General features: G+C 60.3%; 1 protein-coding gene across 1 annotated transcript in view; it reads left to right on the top strand.

The window, feature by feature from the left end:
* SZT2 (SZT2 subunit of KICSTOR complex) overlaps positions 1-20,044 on the top strand; it is a 63,747-nt gene that overhangs the window by 20,900 nt on the left and 22,803 nt on the right. Inside the window, exons 20-47 of the mRNA XM_067567834.1 lie at positions 1,362-1,476; positions 3,809-3,922; positions 5,303-5,500; positions 5,604-5,719; positions 6,249-6,387; positions 6,874-7,014; positions 7,896-8,094; positions 8,307-8,419; positions 8,762-9,002; positions 9,661-9,820; positions 9,922-10,014; positions 10,211-10,295; positions 12,082-12,363; positions 12,620-12,758; positions 13,041-13,157; positions 13,259-13,322; positions 13,686-13,871; positions 13,995-14,306; positions 14,454-14,649; positions 14,960-15,034; positions 15,156-15,294; positions 15,932-16,052; positions 16,318-16,447; positions 16,551-16,703; positions 16,968-17,070; positions 17,348-17,465; positions 19,112-19,223; positions 19,660-19,778. Coding sequence (XP_067423935.1) covers positions 1,362-1,476; positions 3,809-3,922; positions 5,303-5,500; positions 5,604-5,719; positions 6,249-6,387; positions 6,874-7,014; positions 7,896-8,094; positions 8,307-8,419; positions 8,762-9,002; positions 9,661-9,820; positions 9,922-10,014; positions 10,211-10,295; positions 12,082-12,363; positions 12,620-12,758; positions 13,041-13,157; positions 13,259-13,322; positions 13,686-13,871; positions 13,995-14,306; positions 14,454-14,649; positions 14,960-15,034; positions 15,156-15,294; positions 15,932-16,052; positions 16,318-16,447; positions 16,551-16,703; positions 16,968-17,070; positions 17,348-17,465; positions 19,112-19,223; positions 19,660-19,778 — 4,080 coding nt within the window. The remainder of the gene's footprint in view (positions 1-1,361; positions 1,477-3,808; positions 3,923-5,302; positions 5,501-5,603; positions 5,720-6,248; positions 6,388-6,873; positions 7,015-7,895; positions 8,095-8,306; positions 8,420-8,761; positions 9,003-9,660; positions 9,821-9,921; positions 10,015-10,210; positions 10,296-12,081; positions 12,364-12,619; positions 12,759-13,040; positions 13,158-13,258; positions 13,323-13,685; positions 13,872-13,994; positions 14,307-14,453; positions 14,650-14,959; positions 15,035-15,155; positions 15,295-15,931; positions 16,053-16,317; positions 16,448-16,550; positions 16,704-16,967; positions 17,071-17,347; positions 17,466-19,111; positions 19,224-19,659; positions 19,779-20,044) is intronic.

Genomic DNA, 20,044 nt, shown 5'->3' with positions numbered 1-20,044 from the left:
GACATGTTGATAAATTGTATGGTCAATTGTTTGACCACACTTTGATTTGCTATGAAAGATACTCCGAGCCCAAATAACCAGGGTCAGTCAGCCAATAATATAGTACAGGGAAATAGGTTCTGCATGATACCAGTCTTCAGAAGCCATTCACATTCACCTTACGCAGAAGGTGTGCTCCCAGCAGGTAGTGTTTATAGGATGACTTTACAAGTTACGCATTTGTTTTTTACGTCACTCATTCAAGCCATCAGTTTGTCCCTGTTTGTTTTTCCCTGGTACAAATCTAGGAGAGTACCTTCCGGAACCAGTACCTGGCGTGCTAGTTTCAAAAACACTGATATGGAAAGGAAGTTCAATCCGATATCTTATCCTCTTCCTTTTGGGTAGTCCAGTACTGGCCTGTGAGAATAACTTCCTACCAGTTGCTATGGTGAAATACTTCTACATCCTGATCCTGGCAGACTTCCTCTCTACTGCAGCTAACGGGAAGTGTTACGGGATGCTTACTATAAGTGAACAGGGTTCTAGTTCAGGTGTAGGCCAGTTTTGGCTATACAAGTGCTATAATATTTGTGCCTGATGGATACTGCTATACATGGGGAGCAGCTCATACATAGTACTACGAGATGGATGGATGGGTATGCTAGCTAGCATATATTGCTCAACAGAGAGGAGACAGGTCTGGAGCAGAGGTAGATCTGAGTGTCGTCCGCGTAGAGATGGTGGTTGAATTTATGTATGTGGCTGAAATTACCTAGAGAGAAGGTGTAGAGGGGGAGGAGAAGGAAACCAAGGACAGAACGCTGTGGAACTCCAAAAGAAAGGTGGAGGCTACATAAGGATACCTTGAAGGTGAGCTGAGGGCGTTAGGAGAGGACCCTCATTGAAGCGAAGGCAGAACAAGATTTCAAGAAGAGTGTGGCTGAACGGTCTAGGAGGATGAGGATGGAGTACTGGTTCCAATCTTGGCTAGGGATAGGTCATGGAGCCTTCATCAAGAGCGGTTTCCATGGCGCGCAAGAGGCAGCAGCTGTACTGGAGGGGTCTAGGATGAGATTGGAGGAGGGGAGCTCAGTCAGTGACATAGAGGCACTGCCTTCAGTGATGAAAGGAAGATGGGGCAGTAGTTGGAGAGGCAAGTGGAGTCAAAAGTGGGCTTCTAAGATGAGAGAGACACAAGCAGGATCTTATTGAAGTTGAAAGAGCCAGACGGGTTAAGGAGAAGTGAGAGGGAGGGATGAGAGTGGAAACAAGGGAGATCAGGAGGGTTGGGATGGGGTCACCAGTCTTCAAGACTTCTCTGTCCTGGGTCGTCTTCTGCTTGTGACTTGTTAGAGACTGAGCCTGTGTCCCTGTTGCAGCTGTACCCCAGGGATCTGACCTGTATTAGCACCATGCTAACGTTCGAGTACGTCAGCCAGCTGTGTCAGAACAAGGACTGGGTGTCCCCTGCTTTTGAAACCAAGGCTGCTGAAGGTGAGTCAAGAATCCGCTTCTGTCCTGGCAAGATGAATGGAACTAGGGGCATCTAAGAACCTGTGTCCAGCAAGCTGAGATCGTCAGGGCTCAGTCTGGAGCTCTGACAACAACCTCTTACTGGCTGACAGCCTCAGCCTTCTGCGGTGCTCTCTGAGATCACCTGGCTTATGGCTCGGCTGGCGAGGAGATGGGCTGGGCTTGTGAAGGCTGGCAGGCACCCTTGAGTCAGGGGGAAGGGAGGAGAAATCCTTCGCACTGACTAGCGAGGCACTGGCTTGTGGAGCGGTTCTGGGTGGGGGAGAGCTGCTGTCTGTCTCTGTTCTCTTTTCCCCGATGACTGGGCGTGTGGGCACCATGTGTTTCTCAGCTGCTTTGCGAAGAGAATCCCTCTTAGGAGGAGGTGCTCAGCTGCTGTGGACGTGAGGGTGGGCTGGACAGACAGACGAATGGACGGAAGGGCTACAGACCAAACAATGGGAAGTGCCATTTATGCTGCAGGAGCTCTGCTCTCAGGACCCTTGTGAACTGTTGGCGCACTAAATCCCTTCGCTAGAGACTGTAGCTAACCCTCTGCCTGTCATGTTCTCTTGGCACCTCCTGGCCCCGTGCCCTAGCCGCCCAGGAACCTTGACTCATTTCACCTCTGTGACCATCCCTCTGGAAGCAAATGGGGGCAGAGGGGGTTTGGAGGGCGGGCAGCAACAAGGGGACACACTTTTGTGTGGCATTGCAGCTAACGATGGCCCACCAGTGGCTGGGTGGTGCTGAGAGAGCCAGAATAGTCCCGGAAGCTCTGTTAGCAAGGTCCCTGCACCAGCTGGCCTTTGTACGGCTGGGGGCAGACGTTCAGGCAAGCTCAGTTCCAGCATCTCCCACTGTGCTGTCGATAAGTGCTTCCTGTCGGCACCTGCATGGGAGCTGAGTCCTGCTGCAAACCCGCCCACTGTGAGTGCTGCGTGCTCTGGAGACTATGCTGGTCCTGTGCTGTGCGGCACCACTGCCAGCAGTATCTAAACATGAGCTGGGAAGGTCCCTTTCAGGCCCCTCTCCCCTGCAAGGCACGGCCAGGAGTTCCTCGTATACCAGGGGCCCACGAATGGAGCCTCCCGCTTCCCTGTCGGACGGCTTCACAGCTTAATGTGCTCCCTGCCTGGTTCATGCTTTCCTGGTATTCGACCTATGCTCTCCTGTCCCTCCAGGTTATACTCTCCCTAGTTAAACAGCTCTCCTTCTCCACCTTAACTCAGTCCCACCTCCTCCAGTGTCCCAGGCCTGGTCGACACTGCTAGCGGTGTCAGCGGGAGATACACAAGCTACTACGTGCCAAAACGTGCATACCTCCCATCGACTTATTTACATTCCCTTACCGCGGTGGCTGCGCTGCGTCAACAGGAGACACCCTCTGGTCCAACGCAGCCTTACTCTTTTCGGGGCAGGGTGGATTTATTGCATCAGCCCAAGAGCACTTTTGGGATCGATTGTGCAGGTCTCCATAGTCTGCTCCATTGATCCCACTGCATCGATTCATGGAGCCCGACGCAGCGGGATCAGGGTTGACATGCTCTCAAACTACTCACACACACTGTGATTTTAGTTAGTAACCAGTCAGGATGCTTTTACTAAGTTATACCAATTGTAGTTGGTAAAATAATACTACTTGATCAGTCACTTTGCTGTGAGAATGATATATGAAAATGAAACGTTTAAATATGAACACATGGCACTGTAGTAAAGAAAACAAGGAATTTGCACGCCTGTGGCTCTGTTGGGTGATGTTGATGGCTAATTTGGCTCCTGAACCACTGAGGTCTGAATATCGCTGCTCTACAGGATCTTACTGGTTTTTCTTTCAAGAGATAATTGACAAAATACGATGTTGACCTAGCAGTGTCTACACCGGGCGTTAGGCTGGCTTACCTATGCCACTCGGGTGGAGATTTCACACCCTTGAGCGACATAGTTAAGCTGACTTATTTTTCTAGTGTGGACCAGGGGTAAGTCTTTCTGCGTGCCATCTCGAAGATATGAGAGACAGAAGGTGGGTGAGGTAATATCGTCTATTGGACAATTTATTGGCTGATATTACCTCATCCACCTTCTGTCTCTAATATCCTGGGACCAGCCTGGCTACAACAGCACTGCATACATCTTGGATATTGCTTTCCTGTCCATCCACACCGCTGAGCCTCTCATCCTGGCTCTTATCTCGCAGCTCCATTACTGCACCATCCTTTTCTCTGACCTCGACAGATGCAGTCTTCCCCCACTTGTCACGATTCTGAATGCTGTTGCAAAGATTATTGCCTTATGTCCCTTGTCCTCATTGCAGGCCCTGATATGAGAGCCGGCTCCCATGTGCATGAGATCCCATTCCAGTTCAACCTTGTGAAGCTGTTGCCCAAATGCCAGCAGATCGAAATGTTCTTCCTCATGCTGACTGGAGGTAAGCGCTGACCTTTGTTAAAGCTACAGAACAGCAAGGAAATCTGTTAAATCATTTGGAAAGTAAAATACTGACTGCGGCTTTCATTGGACCAATAGTCCTTTAACTGTAGGGTTTTGGGCAGGAAAACCCCTAGTCTGACCCCCCTTAGGTGGTAATTGTACTTTGGGGGAAAGAGGAGGGCTAGATTTGCTGCTGCCGCTGCTGCTTGAAAACAAAAGGTGCATCCACAACGGGTAGAGCAAAGGTGGAAAATGCAGCTGCCGTCTCTGGCACTGCCTCACTTGCCGTCGGGCTCCCTTCTGGAGAAGCACAAGCACAGCACAGTGGGCTAATCTGAGTGTTCCAAGCGCTGGGCGGCTGGCACCACCCTCAGGCTGTTCAGGGGATTGTGTTCAGTTCTCTGTCTGGTGCTGCCAAACACACAGTCTGGCTTAGCGGCCAAGGCTCCCCAGGAAAGAAGATGGGGGAGGGAGAAGGGGCAGCAGCAGAAATGGAAGCTCACGTCTCAGGTGGTGGTTGGGATTTGGCTAGACCCAGTGGAGGCAGCAATGTCACCTGGGTCCCTCTCTCGGGCCCAGTCTGGTCAGGGCAGCTCTTGGATGAGGCCAGTGAAGGCCCCACGGGATTGCAGTGGATCCTGGCGCCCAGGGCGGGGTGGGTGGCAGCTCCTTTCAGTCCTCCTGGCTGTCAGCCAATGCTTTTTAAGGACACCAATCCCCTCACTTCGGGGTATTAACCCAGCCTGTTGAATTTGTGACCCACCAATTCCGGTCCATCCATTTGTGTCTCAGCCCTCTTGTTTGCCAGCAGTGACCCATCAGTCTTTGGGGTATATCAGGAGGTCGCCTGGCTTGGACTGATGTGGTCTGGCTCCCTTCTGTGCTGTTTCCTGTTAACCTGGACTGTAGGTGATTGGGCCATTTTATAAACTTCATCTGCTGTCACACCATTGGCCTCCCAGGGCCCCGATTATTACAGCAGGGCAGGGAAGCCCCCCCCACCCCCACCCCTGGAGCAGTGCTGCCAGCTGGGGTGTGCGGGGTGGCTCCTCTGGCCCCAGAGCTGCTGGCAGACATGGGGCATGGCGGCTGCTTTCTGAAGTGGTAGCAGTTCCGGTTGTTAGCAGCAGGCTGGGTCTGTGCTGTTGTGTGGCTTCTGACCTCGGGCACTGTTTCCGCATGGTTCCAGTAGCTGGTGTTTGTGGGTGCAGCGAGGTTCAGGATGCTGGTAGCATAGGGCCCCTCTCAGCCTTGTGCAAGCTCCCCTTGCTGACCTACGAGGGAGCTGCAGCTGTCTCCTTGCTACACCCCGCCTGGCAGGAGAGGGGCTGGGACGGGCAGGAGGGTCTCTGATGCTGGTGGTTCTTTTTTGGAGCAGAGGATGATGCAATGGCCAAGGATTCTTCATTTGCACCCAATGAAATGCTGCTCGGCTTTTTCCATGGCTGCCTGCAGCACGACCTCAGCGACCGGGAGATCCCCTTGGCTGACTCAGATCACATGGCCTTCATGGAGCAGGTCCTCCAGCGGGACCGTGATGGCCACCTGCCCCCATTCACGCTCCCGGTGATCCGAGGTAAGGGGCTGAGAGCCTGGCAGCTGGAGATGTGAGCAGGGCATGGCCCTGGGGAGCCCGCCTGGGTGCCTCACTTCCTCACAACCTGTCTCTTCGGTTCCAGAAGAGCCCCTGAAGGCCTCTGCATCCCTGGAACAGCAGGACCCCCCTGTGGCCGGTCACCCTGTTGGCAGCAGCAGCACTGCCAGAGATCTGAGCAGCTCCACGAGCACCCTGCAGGTACCTCCCTCCACGCCGGGGCTTTGTGCTCTTCTCCCTCTCCCCCCCACCCCAAGCCTGAGCTCATGCACCCTGCACCCAGGGGGCAGCTGCCATTGCCCAGCCAGCCTGAGCCGTGTGACAGGTTGGGAGAGAGCCCTGGGCACCGCTGCAGGTCCAGCCCAGGCCGGGATGGTTGCTCAGGGGCTGGATGAGGTGAGGGCCTCGCTCTGGGCAGGCACACGGATGGCAGAACTGCCCTGGCTGGCTCAGGTGCTGTCCATGGAGAGGTCAGGGATGCCACAGGCAGGAGTCAGGCTGAGGGCAGCCGCGGGGGCTGTATCTGCTGGGGGAGAGGGCGTGGAGCGGACGGAGCGTGTGGCAGTGCGTCTGTCCGCAGGCTGAAGGCGTGGATGTGGAGGCTGCTGCGCCTGAGGGCCAGTCAGTCCCCGGAGGGGCAGACTCTGCTCAGCATCCCCCAGCCTTCCCCTGGGGGCATGCCTGGAGCGTGCTGTGCCGGCAGCCTTACCCGGCTGTGCTCTGTCCTCAGAGCCTGTGCAACGCAGACCGGCCAGAGGACGCCGTGTCCCCGGGCGACGCTGCTGGGCTCCTCCTGCGGTGGCGATGCTATGCCAGGCTGGTCAGTCCACAGCTCCTCTTCCTCACCTTCCTGCCAGCCACCTACACAGGTGAGTCCGCCCAGCTGAGCCTGGGCGCTATGCAAGGAGCGCGCCGAGTGACTTCCTGCTGGGTGGAGATGGGCAGAGCTCTGGGCCAGGTTTCTCGGCAGTGTCCAGGGGGCTGTGCTGGCCACTGCTTGGCTCCCAGGGGAAGGTTTGGCTTTCCCCCATTTGAGGTGTGCCTGTAACTCCCTGCTCTGTCACTGGGGGGGGGGGAGGAGGGGAGTCCCTGAGGTGAGCAGGAATGGAGGCTGGGGCGGCTTGCCGGGCATTCTCAGGGAGGACCCTTGCATCTTGCAGGAGGTGGGTATTTGAAGGGCTGATCCCAGTTACCCAGGGTGAGCTACTGAGTTAGCTGCTGCTTCTAACCTGCGTTGGAGGCACCAAGACCTTGGCTGGCCTCCACGCCATTCCCTGGGTGTAGGGCTGGCAGCGGCCCCTGCCTTTTGGGGATCTGCGGGAAGGGAATGACGCTCCTCTGCTCTCCTCCGCTAGATGTGCAGAAGCTGATGGCTTGTGCGCTGGATACGCCCCTGGAGGAGGACGGCTCAGCAGGGACAGATCGCTCGGCACCTTCCTGTGGGAAGCTGGATGCTGTGGCGCTACCGCCTACCCTCAGCGTCACGCCAGCCAATGGTACTGGCCCCTGGCTCCCCCACACGGGCGCTGTGGGCAGGGCCCATTCCCGAGCCCTAGAGAGCTGCTCCTCTCCCACGCAAAGTGCCTGCGCCGTGCCGTGCTGCTCCTGGCTCAGCCGAGCCTTCCCCTGACGTAGGCATGGTGGCAGGCTGAGTCGTCACAGGGCAGCACATCTGTGGGCACCTGTTCAGCACCCGCTCCAGAGAGGGAAAAGCCTTCAGCTGGTTTGTCTGCGTAGAGGTGACTCCCCACCTCTGCCTCCAGCAGGGCAACTGGGCTTCCTCTTCGTGCCGCGCTGGTGCTCAGCAGGGCACCAGCTCTTCTGACCTGGAGGCTGCTGGATCTCTCGCAGATCCCAGCCCCACAGAGGCTTTTCCGAGCACGTGGTGCTACTCTGGTAGTGTGGAGCGGAGCCACGTCACCACCTGCTCCCTGCTGGAGATCACAGCCTCCCAGTGGCCTTGGCAGCACTGTTGGTTGGAGGTGTTCTCCAACCCTCTGCAGGGCCCTGGGCAATGAGAAGGGAATGGGGAGATCAGCTGGCAGAGCAGTGCCATGAGGTTTCTGCCTGCAGAGCCATGGCAGGAGGAGGCGGGGTGGGAGAGCCTGGGCCAGCTTCCAAGGAGCTCAGTCTGGTATGCTCGGGTAGGGAGAGTCCAAGGGAAGCCACAAACTGGGCCTCATGCTCCCCACGGGCGAAGGGCAGAGAGCAGCCCTCTGCTAGAGGGGCTGGGGAGGTGGGGGGGCTCGGGAACGGGGAGGCCGGCATTGAGCTGAATGGGAAATCGAGTGAGTCAAGGATAGGCCCAGGCACGGCGGCTGGCGTCTTGGGCTGTCGGTGGGAGCTCTCCCTGAGGCTGTCTCTTCTGCACAAGCAGGCTGGGACCCGGGGGAGCCAGGTGCCACCCCGAGGAGGGATGTACACATCTCCTTCAGCCGCCAGGCCTCGCAGCCGGAGCTGAGCGAGTGCCGCCGTGTCCGCTGCCCCATCTACGTGTACAGCTGCTCCTTGGAGCTGCTGCGGGAGCAGATGGTCAGCCCCCAGGCACACCGGCCTGCGCGGGACATCTTCTTCAGGTGAGGGCCGCCCCTCGCTGGCTGTGGGCTGGGAGCGCACGTGTCTTGGGCAGGGCAGGGCAGTGAGTCTGGCTCCAGCCTTGGCCTGCTCTGCTGGCACATTCCTTTTTGCTCGCAGCCGTGCCTGCCTGTCTGTGACTGGCCCTGCCGAGGGCCCTCTGGGGCCGTGATGTGCCCGTGGTCTGGGTGGTGATGCTGCTGCTCTTTTCCAGGTCCCAGTTTCTGGAGCGCCCGCCGAATGCCGCCTGGCTAGACCACAAGCCCAAGGAGCTGGTGAGTTACTGCACACTGCTGCAGGAGCACTCGCACCAGTGCTACGTGAGAGGTAAGGAGGCCAGGGCCTTCCTCGCCCCCACTCTTTGCTGGGCTAGGGGCGGGAGTGTGCTTTCGGCAGGAAAATAGCTTCTCATCAGAGCTGGCTTAACGATGCTACCACACAGCCCTGGTGGGCACAGCCGCCGGGCGGCTCAGTGCAGAGCGGGCACCGCTTGCGAAGCCCTCTCTCGTCATCGGCGAGGCCCTGACCAAAAGCCTGGGGCTTACTGAGCTGCATGAGGAACCTTGGCCACGGTCTCCCTGCTCACCTCCTGCCGTGCTGAGCCGCGCCGTGTCCCTGCTGTGCGTTTGCCCAACAGGCCATGCACTCAGTGCGGCGTTCTGCCCCTAGGACTGTTCAAGAGCCTGCAGCAGTCGCATAGCATCAGCTCCCAGGACCTCCTCACAGCCATGGATTACTGCGAGGAGCTGCTCCAGGAGATCGACATCACCAACTTCCTGCTAACGCTCTGCAGCCACGTGCGCTCCTTCCGCGAGAGCCACCGGCACCTCCACGCGCAGCCCGGGGCCAGCACGGAGCAGCAGGAGGATCAGGTCTCCAGGGAGAGGGGCACCCTTGCCTCAGAGTCCAGGTCAGAGCCTTGGCGTTGACTCAGGGAAGGAGATGTGGAGCGGGAGGGGTGATGAAGGGAGGGCAGCAGCAGGGAGGATCTCCTGCTGCAAGGTGTGTGGCACTTGGGCACAGCCTGGTGCTTGCCCTCTAGCCACGAGCTGCCCATGACGTGTTCCCTGGGTGGACGACCTCGAGCTGAGCCCGTTGTGCGTCGCGGCTGCAGGGCCATGAGCCCCGCAGGAACAGCTGGTTCACACCCACTGCGTGCAATGAGACAAGCACTGAGCAGGGCCATTGCTGCGCTCTGCCTGCTGCTCCAGAAGCCCTGCCCCTCGCACCACGTGGCTGCCTTACGGTCTGTGCGCTGCATGCTCCTGAAAGCCTGTGAAGGATGTTATGGACGCAGCTGCCCCCAAGCCTTGTATAGAGTCCGGGGCCTTCTGCCCAGCTGCTGTCCCTCTACCCTTCTTTCTGGGTCCTACCCCATGGGGCTTGGCAATACGGTACCGAGTGGGTCAGAGCCAGTGGGAGGAGCTGTTTTCTGGGATCCAGGGGTGAGGTGGGTTATTGGTACCTGGTAGGTCTGTGATCTAGCTGGGGCTGGGGGCATCGTACCTGGAGGTGGTGGCTGTAGGGGACTGTGCCCATCTGGTTTGTATGCACTCCTGCCTCGTCAGTGCGGAGATGGAGGACTACAGCGAGCAGGACCAGGTGGGTTTCTCCTGCCCCACCGAAGAGCCCAAGAACAGCGCTAGCTGCTGCCCGGAGTTCCCTCTCTCCCTGCTGGAGAGCGGCCAGCCCTGCCAAGTGCACCCCGACCTGCACAAAATCATCCAGGTGAGGGAGGGGAGCGAGCGTACAGTGGGGGCAGAAGGGCTGGGGCCGGAGGGGAGTGAGTGCAGAGTCTCACATTCACCATCTCCTTTCTCTCTCTGCAGGAGAAGTTTCTGGAAATTGGGAGTTTGCATTTTAAGCCCGTGCTCTCGAATCCTCATTATTTCTTCTACTGTCCACCCTCCGCCAAGAAAGAGGTATGTGTGGGGTGGCGGGGGGTAGGGTCCCTGAGCCTGGTGCTGGCTGCGCTGGCAGCTGGCCAGACGATCCAGGGCTCCCCCAAGGAGGGAAGTGGCATTAGTTCCCCTCCCCTCCCCCCCGGATCTGGCCCGTTGGGCTGGTGGATTCCTTGGGCTCTGACGGACTGACGCGAGGCTTGTTCTCCCTGGCCAGGAGGGGGCCTCCCGGGAGCAGGCAGACAGGAAAGGCAGCGATGACATGGAGGGATCATCGGAGGCTGAACTGGCAGCTGAAGAAGGTAACTCCCTCGCCGGTCTCTGACCGCGCCAGGCTAAAGGAGCGCATGCCTGCGGGAGCTCGGAGCTCTCGAGGAGGGAGGAGCTCTGGGAGCTTGGCTGGTCTGGACTTAAAGGTGTTGCCAGCAGAGCTACGGTGGTAGAGTGACAATCTCACTCCCCGGCTGACCTCGCTGTGCGGCTAGAAGCCCTGGTGCGGCTGCGGTTAGGCCAGCAGATAGAGACTACCCGCTACCTCCTCATAGTGCGGCGGGGGCGGGGGAGGGAGGGGGGCACAATTTAAAGGTTCGGCTGCCCCCAGAACAAGTTTGAGTCACAACCCTTCTGGCCCAGGCAGGCCCTCCCTTACCCGCAGTCTCCCCTCCCGGCAGCTCCCAGCTGATGCGCCTGCCTCTTCCCAGGGGCTCAGCTCTAAGCTGTGGGGCAGGGGCCAGGTGTGATGTCAGAAACCACTGCCCACAGATGTTGCTACCAGTAGCAGTTACTGACATGGTCTTTTTGTTGTTCTGACACAATTTGCTACTTCTCTCCTTTCTGATTGGTCAAGGGGTGGCAAAATCTGACAGCCTATCTAGTTGTGACTAGCAAAACGCCTGTCACAACTGGCCACCTCTCATCTTTGGAAGTCACACGATCCCACAGAACAAAGGTGTGCTATAAAAAGGAAAAAATCGAAATGAAAAATGCCAGTGAAAGGAGAGAAGTGCTGCACCAGTAACACAGTCACTGCTACCCCTCCACAACTCCTGACTGCTGTTCAGTGATGTAAAGTGACCAGCACAGTGCCCTCCACCTGCACGGTGCTGCCATAGCTAAAGGAGGAGGTGCTGAGCGTAATCCAAAGAAGACAAACAGCCCGAAGAGCACAACTCGATCTGAAGCGGATTACCGGGCAGTGAGTGTAGGTTAGGGAGTCCCAGCCACAGACAGGACCCATTTGTGAACTGCTAGGAGACTTGATGCAGACATAAACTGCTAAGGGATTCTTTTCAACACTCCATGCGTGACACACAGTATGTGAAATATTTCACCCAGTCAAGTCTCCTGCAGCACCAGTGGGTTCTATCAGATAGAGAAGAGTGGCCCTGCCTAGGCATTGGGATGCCCTGTGTCTTTAAGGATACAGCCCCGGGGAGGCAGGTGCTGTTATGCACTGTCCTGGGAGGGGGGAATAAAAAAGCCCCTCTGCCCCCACCTCTATTTTTGCAAACATGGCAGGTGGCTTATCCCATGGGGTAACTTTTACCCCCCTGTGCTGGGGTTTTGCCCTCTGCCCCAATCTGGACATAACCCTGGCTCCTACCCCCCCTCATCCCAGATTTTGCCCCTCAGCCCCTCTCCTTCCCCTGCCTTCAGCTGTTTTGACCCCCTTGAGCAGTCAGTTCCCGCGCCTCCTGCTCAGATCCTACCCGTCCCCCTGCTCCAGTTTGCCCCCTTTGCCTCTCTTTAGTTCCTGTGAACAGCAGGCAGCAGATTTTAACACCAAGTGAGGGCAGCGGCTTCAGCGGGTGTTACTGAGGATGTTCAGTTTGTTGAACATGCTCTGTGTGAGCCAAGCCGCACTAGATAGATAGATAGTTCTGGGCAGAGCTGGCAAACCCTGGCAGAAATCTGGGAAGGCTCACGCCCCTTGTGCCCACCACGTCTCCTCTGCCAGCCACGTGCTGCAGCCGGTCTAGTTCAGCTGGTTGGGGCCCGTCTCGGCTGTGCTGGCGTGACGTGCGTCGCACTGGGAGGGGTTGTGTGCTGTTCTAGCAGCCGCCCGGCACTGTGGGTGTCCATGTGCAGGGGCCATGTCGGGATGCTGCATTGCCACGGAGAGTGACCCGGAGCTGGAGGTGGAGTATCAGGAGAAGCTGGAGCACGAGTTCCTGGACATGGGCTCCCTCTCGGACTCCAACACCGTCAACCACGATGACGACTCGTTCAGTGTCCTGGGCGGGGACTCGCTGAACGAGCAGGAGCTCCTGGAGCGGGAGATGCCGCCACTCTTTGTGCACCTGACCTGCTCGGTGAAGCTGCGCAGCCAGCACAGCTCCATGCCCGTGCAGTCGCTGCCCACCTGCCTGGGTAAGAGCACGCCGCAGCCTGCGCTGCGGTGCCAGCCGCTGGCCGAGTGAGCGGAGCCCTTTGTTCACTGCCCCCGACGCTGCTCTGCTCGCTGGAGGCCAGACCTGTCCCTGCACTGGGCTGGAATTGTGGGATCCGGGCCCCCTTCCACCTCCCATGGCACCCCTCAGGGGCCCCCCAAATCTGAGGGGCGGAGTTTGGCGCATGACTCCCAGTGCTGCCTACCCCTTCCCCGACTCCCGGTGTCCTTCCTCAGGGGAAGTCCTGAACTGCCTGGAGAGCTGCCAGGCCATGCGCAGCATTGACCTCCGCGACCTCTGTGTGACCCTGGACATCTTCGTGCTGACCCTGCCACTGGAGATAGATGTTGTAAACGCCGACATTCACCACAACAGGTGGGTGCGGAGCAGGCCCGGCTCCCTCCAGACAAGGCCAGGTGGAATTTCCCCCTCGCATCCTGGACCTGCCCAGCCTCAGAGCCAGGCTGCCCTGATTTCCCGTGATGATGGGTCCCTGCCTGTGGGAGAAGCGCCCCCCACCCCCCTTCCCCAAGAGATGCCCGGGTGCGTCCTACCATAACTGGCTCAGCCCTCACCTGGGGACCCCTGCACTCCATTGGAGCTCACGTCCGTAGGGCTCGGGCGGCTGCCCTAACCCATTCTCTCTTCTCATGGCAGGTACACGTCTGAGAGCAGCGTCTCTTTCACCCGCTCGCCCGGCCAGCCCTCCTCCTTCCGCTCCGACGAGGAGATCCTGCACACCTTGGACCGGCTGCCGTCGGCAGGAGACGAGAGGTACCGCATGCCTTGGCCTGCCTGCTGGGCTGCCACACAGCGCAGGGCTTGGGGGCAGTGGAGGGGGCGTGGCATGACCCCTGCTCTTCCCTCTCTCCTAGGCACCCAGCGCTGTCCAGCCTCCCTGGGGTACACAGACAAGCTGTCGAAGTCACCATGAATGAGGTGAGGCCTGCCCTGCCCTGCCCTGCCCTGCAGGGGTTACAGCAACGCCTCCCTCTTGCCCTGTTGGCAGGCTGGCCCTGCCCCAGGCCTGCCCAGCCAAGCCTGCCCCAGCAAGGGGACTGGTGCATGCTGAGAGCAGGCCCCAGGCCTTGTTGAGGACACGCAGGCCGCTGCCTACAGCTCGGGCTGGCTTGGTGCTGCTGGGAGAGTCTGCAAAGCCAGCCTCGGTGTGGGGTTTGGGGCAGGCGGGTCTCTGACCTCAGGCTGGAAAGGAGATAGAGGCCTGGGGTGCAAGGCTGGGAGTGAGCCAGGGCTGGCACTGGGGGTGCAGGTCACCCAGCTTGCGTCCTTTGCCCATCTCAGATCCGCTGGCTCTTGGATGATGAGATGGTGTCTGCGCTGCGCCACTCGCAGGCGCTCAGCACTGCCGTCCTGGAACGGGTGGCCACCCATGTCTACAGCTCCCAGGGCAGGCCCAGCTGCCACAGCGAAGTGGTGCTGCTGCAGTTTGTCTTCGGATGCGAGCACTCCTTGGAGAAGTTCAGAGAGGTAAAGAGCCCCACTGCCCACCTGTTCGCCGTCCCACCCCCCGTCTGCACACCCGGCACGCTCTGCTGTTCCCTGGGCGGTGCCCAGCCCCCCCTCCAGGCACTCTCCTGTGCTCTCTTGCAGGAGTTCCGGAGAATGGCCCTGCCGGGCTACGTGCTCAACGCAGAGGGCGGCGATTACTACTACGTCTCCGTCAGTCGCCTGCGCCCCCTAGACACCCCCGCGAGTGCCGGACCCAGCCTGCAGCAGCCCCTGCCAGGAGGAGGCGCCAGAGCAGTTCAGAGCCATGTGGGGCGTGAGGGGAACAGCGAAGCCGATGGCTTCCAGCCACACCATCCAGTGCCCTCCCTGTCCCAGGGGCCCCGGAGCCCCTGGGGCTGGCCAGTGGACGAGAGCCAGTGTGGGCTGGGTGAGGGCATCCAGACGCAGGATGAGGTGAGACAGGGCACGGGGCGCTGAGCTGTGGGAACCAGCCCCGCTGGCTTGAGCAGGGGGAGGGAAGAGGCGTGAGGGGCACCGTTGGCCGTCTCCTGTGGGCCTGAGGCCAGCGTGTCAGTAATGCAGCCCCTGGCTTGTGTGCAGGAGGCAGAGGAGGTGCTGAGGCCGGAGCAGAGTGCAGCGCTGGGGCGCAGCGCCCTGGAGGAGGCAGCCCAGGAGACGCCCCCTTCCCAGCCTCGGTTCCAGCCATTGTCCTCGGAGAAGTGGGATGGTGAGAAGTGGCCATCGGCGATGCCGTCTGCAGCGAGCCTGGCTGAGTCAGGGCCCCAGGCCAGAGACGGTAGGAGCCCCGCTGGGGTGGGCAGCGCATGCGGGGCTGGTGCACACAGCACAACAGCAGCTTCTTGGATGCTGCCGTGTGTGCCCTCATTGATGCTGGTGTTCTGTAGTGGGGGTCCCTAGGGCCGTCAGCCTCTGGCTGGCCTGGGGGTTGGTTCTGCTTGTTGTGACACGGAGGTTCGTGAAGTGGCTGTGCTGTGTGTGAGCCTGGGGATGTGCAGCCCTCGGGGCCTGCGCTGCTAAACTGGCATGACATCGCCCTTGCGGCGCTGCTAGGAGCGCCTGCTACGTGCTCCCTCATCTCCCTGCAGGCTCCACCAAGCAGCGTCCCAGCCGGGTGCAGAGCCTCGTCTCCAGCCAGGGCAGCATGGACTCGGATCACTTGGGTGAGCTTCCCGTTGGCGCGGGTCCTGCCAGATGGGCCGGTCAGGCTGCAGGAGCTCAGCGCTGACTGCAGGGGCTGGTTCCCGCTCCGGGCTGTGCTCACCAGGCCCGTGTCTGCTGCAGGTTACGACGGAGGGAGCAGTGACTCGGAGTGCGAGGAAGCCCTGCTGAGCGACCCCGACCCCAAGTGCCCGCTGCTGCCGGATTTCTGGCTCATTGTAAAGATCCAGCAGGACCGGGTGGAGGTCTATTCTCACACACGGTAACGAGGGCCCTGAGCCAGCTCCCTCTGCGCCCCCCTGCCTGCGCCAGTGCTCGGCCCCTCCCGTGGGGATGGGGCAGGCTGGGGTGACCTGGCAGCGGGCACCCAGCCATGTATGGGACAAGCTGCCTTCCTTGGCAGAGCGGCTAGCGAGGCCTGTAACGGCCCATGCCCTGCTCAGCCAGACTCTGCCCCGCCTCGGTGGCATCTCTGCTGCTCCCAGCCCCTCCCCGTTGGCTCCCGCTCATTCCCCTCTGCTGGTCCTTCCCAGCTCGGACCCGGGAGTCCCCTGCACCTCCGCCTGCAGAGTGCGAGTCCCCCATCCCTCCCCAGCAGCATGCGCGAAGCCTGCTCTCGTAGGGGCTGTCCATTGCTGCAGGACCCTGTGTGACTGCTCTCACCCCGGGCCCCTCTTCCTGCCAAGGCGTGACTCACCCTGCCTGGAGCTCAGCCTGCTCTCTCCATTGCCTGTCCTCCCCGTGCATCCCCCACTCATCTCCGTGCAGGGATCTCCCTCCTGCCCACAGCCAGCCGCTCCCCGTGTCGGGAATGTCGTCACCCCAGCTCTGCCTGTGCCCGGCCTGGGTCCCATAGCTGGAGCCAGGGGCTGCTGACCTCCCTCTCCCATCCCACAAAGCAGTCTGGGTGCGGAGAAGGAGGCGATGGCTGAGGCAGGGGAGGAGCCGGCCGGGGAGTGTCTGCGGCTCCACCAGAGCGTGGTGAGGAAGATTGGCGAGATCTGCAGGGTCGTTAACCAGGTAACAGGGCTCGGGGGCTTAGGGGGCCCCTCTGGCTGGGAGCACCAGCGCGGCTCTCCAATGAACGGACTGCTGGGCTCAGGCTGCCCCCGGGTCCCCCATCAGTCACCCTGCCTGGCACCAGCGCAAGGAGGGCCCCGCAGCCCTTGGCCCTCCCAGGCCTGGGCGCTGGATTCCAGCATGGCTCGCCCCGGAGCACGGGCCTTGGTGAGCGGTGGTGGGAGCTGGCGTGCGTGGCAGGCCTGACCCTGCATGTCTCGTGCAGCGCTTGCTGCTGCAGGACCTGCACGACAGCCACGTCTGCAACACGCTGCTGGTGGCGGAGAGCGAGGAGGACATCTGGAAGAGCGAGACTCCCTACAACTCCTACCGGCAGCGTGCCCAGCCCACCGATGGTACGGGACTCCCCTGCCCCCCTCCTCTGCCCAGCGGGAAGCTGCCCTGGGCCCCTGGCATGGCAGGTGTGCCCTGCCCACGTGACCCCTCTCTGCTCTGCAGACTACTCGGCGGAGGAGAGCTACCAGCCCCGCGACTACCTGGCAGCCACCATGCAGTTCATGCCCGGTCACTTCGCCTGCCCAGTGGTGTGGAGCACCGTCATCCACGTGCACTCCCGCCTCAAGATGGGGCCCAACATGGGGGTCTCGCGAGGTGTGTACATCTGGGTCCCCGTCCTGCGCTGGGCAGAGACTCCCTGCTCCCCCGGGCGGGCCCTGCATTTCCCAGGCATCCAGCCGGCAGGCCAAAGGGGTCTGCGCACTGCCTGCCCGGGAGCCATGTCTGAGTGCGGGGCCTGGGGCCGGGGGGGAAGAGACGGAGATGGACGGGGGGGGAGATGGAGAGATGGGGGGTGCCGGGGGGACGACGACAGGCTGGAGAGCCTGCAGAGCAGAGCCGTGTCCCGTGTCTCCGCAGCAATCCAGGCTCTGCGCTCGGTGCTCAACGCCTTCTCCGTGGTGAACAGGAAGAACATGTTTGTCTACCAGGAGCGATCCACCAAGGCAGTCTTCTACCTCCGGTGAGGAGCCCGGTTTCCCCGGGGCTGTTCACTGGCGTTCTGGGCTGCAGGGAGGGTCTGCGTCTAGGCGCAAGCAGTGACTGCCCGTCTCACCGACAGCGATGCCAGGCCAAGTGGGTCCTCCTGCCCCGCCACGCGGAGACCAGCTGAGCCTCCAGTAAACCCCCTGAACGCCTGCTCCTTTCTCACTGACCCCTCCACAGCCTGGCTCCCCGCCCCAGGAGCGTGACACCAGTGGCTGACGCACACGCCTCCTGTCCCTCTCTCCCTGTGCCAGACTCTCCGAGACCACCCGCAGCGGGAAGGCGTGGGACGGGGAGAGCGCCCAGGGCAGCGCGTGCCGCTCTCTGGCCCTGACGCGCAGTCAGGAGCCTCTCTGCACTGAGGACCAGACAGTGAGTGGGGGTGGGGGGGTGATGAGTGGGTCCAGGGTGTGTATGCAGTGGTGGGGGGCTAATGGGGAGAAGGCCTGGGGTGCAGGGAGCAGCCTCTGCCTCTCCAGCAGGCAGTCGTGGGTGCAGTGGGTTGGGGTTGCTGAGGGCATGGGACGGGGCACGGGTGGGGGCTGCTGGCAGGGTGGGGGGGCTGCCTGGGGCAGTGGTTCTGTGAGCAGTGGCTGGTGCTGGGCCTCAGCGGAGCACCGCGGCTCCCAAGCAGTTCTGGTGGCGCTGGCTCTAGGGGGCTGTGGAAGCTGGTTGTCTATAGAATCATAGAATATTAGAGTTGGAAGGGACCTCAGGAGGTCATCTAGTCCAACCCCCTGCTCAAAGCAGGACTAACTTCAGCTATATCATCCCAGCCAGGGCTTTGTCAAGCTGCGCCTTAAAAACCTCTAAGGATGGAGATTCCACCACCTCCCTAGGTAACCCATTCCAGTGCTTCACCACCCTCCTAGGGAAAAACTTTTTCCTAATGTCCAACCTAGACCTCCCCCTGCAACTTGAGACCGTTGCTCCTTGTTCTGTCATCTGCCACCACTGAGAACAGCCTAGTCCCATCCTCCCTGGAACCCCCTTTCAGGTAGTTAAAGGCTGCTATCAAATCCCCCCTCATTCTTCTTTTCTGCAGACTAAACAAGACCAGTTCCCTCAGCCTCTCCTCATAAGTCCTGTGCTCCAGCCCCCTAATCATTTTGGTTGCCCTCCGCTGGACTCTCTCCAACTTGTCCACATCCTTTTTGTAGTGGGGGGCCCAAAACTGGACACACTACTCCAAATGCGGCCTCACCAATGCCGAATAGAGGGGAATAATCACTTCCTGCGATCTGCTGGCAATGCTCCTACTAATGCAGCCCAATATGCCATTAGCTTTCTTGACAACCAGGGCACACTGCTGACTCATATCCAGCTTCTTGTCCATTGTTACTCTCAGGTCATTTTCTGCAGAACTGCTGCCTAGCTCGTCGGTCCCCAGTCTGTAGCTGTGCATGGGATTCTTCCATCCGAAGTGCAGGACTCTGCACTTTTCTTTGCTGAACGTCATCAGATTTCTTTTGGCTCAATCCTCCAGTTTGTTTAGGTCCTTCTATATCCTATCCCTACCTTGCAGCATATCTGCCACTCCCCCTAGCTTAGTGTCATCTGCAAACTTGCTGAGGGTGCAATCTACCCCATCCTCCAGATCATTAATGAAGGTGTTGAACAAAACCGGTCCCAGCAGCGACCCCTGGGGCACTCCGCTTGTGACCGGTTGCCAGCTAGACATGGAGCCATTGATCACTAGTCATTGAGCCCTATGCTCTAGCCAGTTGTCTATCCATTTTATAGTCCATTCATCCAACCCATACGTCTTTAACTTGCTGATAAGAATACTGTGGGAGACAGTATCAAAAGCTTTGCTAAAGTCAAGGTATATCACATCCACCGCCTTCCCTACATCCACAGAGCCAGTCACCTCATCATAGAAAGCAATCAGGTTGGTCAGGCATGACTTTCCCTTGGTGAATCCGTGTTGACTGTTCCTGATCACCTTCCTCTCTTCCAAGTGCCTCAAAATGGGTCTAGTGCAGCCCCCCCTCACCCTCCCCTCGCTGTTCCCCCAGGGCTCACGCACCTCCCTGGACACAGCCTCATGCCGCAGCGTGGACTCTGCCCGCCCCGTGGGCCAGGTGGACAGGCACATCCAGCTGATGGTGCATGGTGTCGCCCCAGCAGGTGGGTCACGACCTCCGAGGGGGCGGGGGCCCAGGATCCCCCTGACCCGGCAGTGACGTGGGCGGGGTTCTCTGCCCCGTGTTGTCAGAGCAAGGCCTGGGGCACGTCTCACCGTGGGGATCGTTCCTTGGCTCGGTGCCAGGTGAGGGCGGCAGGGGCCTGTTCTCTCTGTGCCCCGGCTGTCCGTTCCAGGTGGCCCCGGGATCAGAGCCCACGCTCTGCATGCAGCCCGGCCGGTGCCAGCTCTCCGCGATCGGCACCGGGCTTTTCCTCAGGCGGGCGCTGCTGGCCCTGCCATGTGCCTCTCAGGGCTGCTGTGGTTCGCCATGGCAGGTGGGCACCTTGCTGGAGGGGGCAGGGGTTGATACTGGTGCTGCAGTGAGCGTGGGCCTGGCGCCCCGTTCTGGGGGGCTGCTCTCACCGCTGCTTCCCCCAGGGCCTGAGATCACGGACGAGCTGGTGAAGGTTCTGCGCAGGCGCCTGGACGAGGCCACCTTGGACATCATCACCGTCATGCTGGTGCGGAACTGCAAGCTGACCCCGGCCGATGTGGAGGTAACGCGCCCCGGGCCCCTGGCCAGCTGCCCTGTGCAGCCCAGAGCCTGCCACCCGCTTCCCTAGTCCTGCCAGAGGCCCGTAGCCATCGGTCCTGTGGCACCCGTCCCCGGCTGGAGGATCCTTCTGCTGCCCCCCGACCCCAGGCCAGCCCCCCTGCGTCTGCAGGGAACACCCCCGCCTCAGGCTGTCTCCGTGGCTGGGGCACTGGGGCGGTGCCAGTCCCTGCCAGGGCTCTCCGGGTGCAGGCTCCCTGCTTCAGGCAC

Source organism: Emydura macquarii, unplaced genomic scaffold (genome assembly GCF_026122565.2).
Source record: "Emydura macquarii macquarii isolate MOO-44397 ecotype Brisbane River unplaced genomic scaffold, CSIRO-AGI_Emac_v2 contig_2805, whole genome shotgun sequence".
Lineage (NCBI taxonomy): Eukaryota > Metazoa > Chordata > Testudines > Chelidae > Emydura > Emydura macquarii.
Note: the sequence above shows the minus strand (reverse complement) of the source record. Positions and strands in the feature narration are given on the sequence as shown.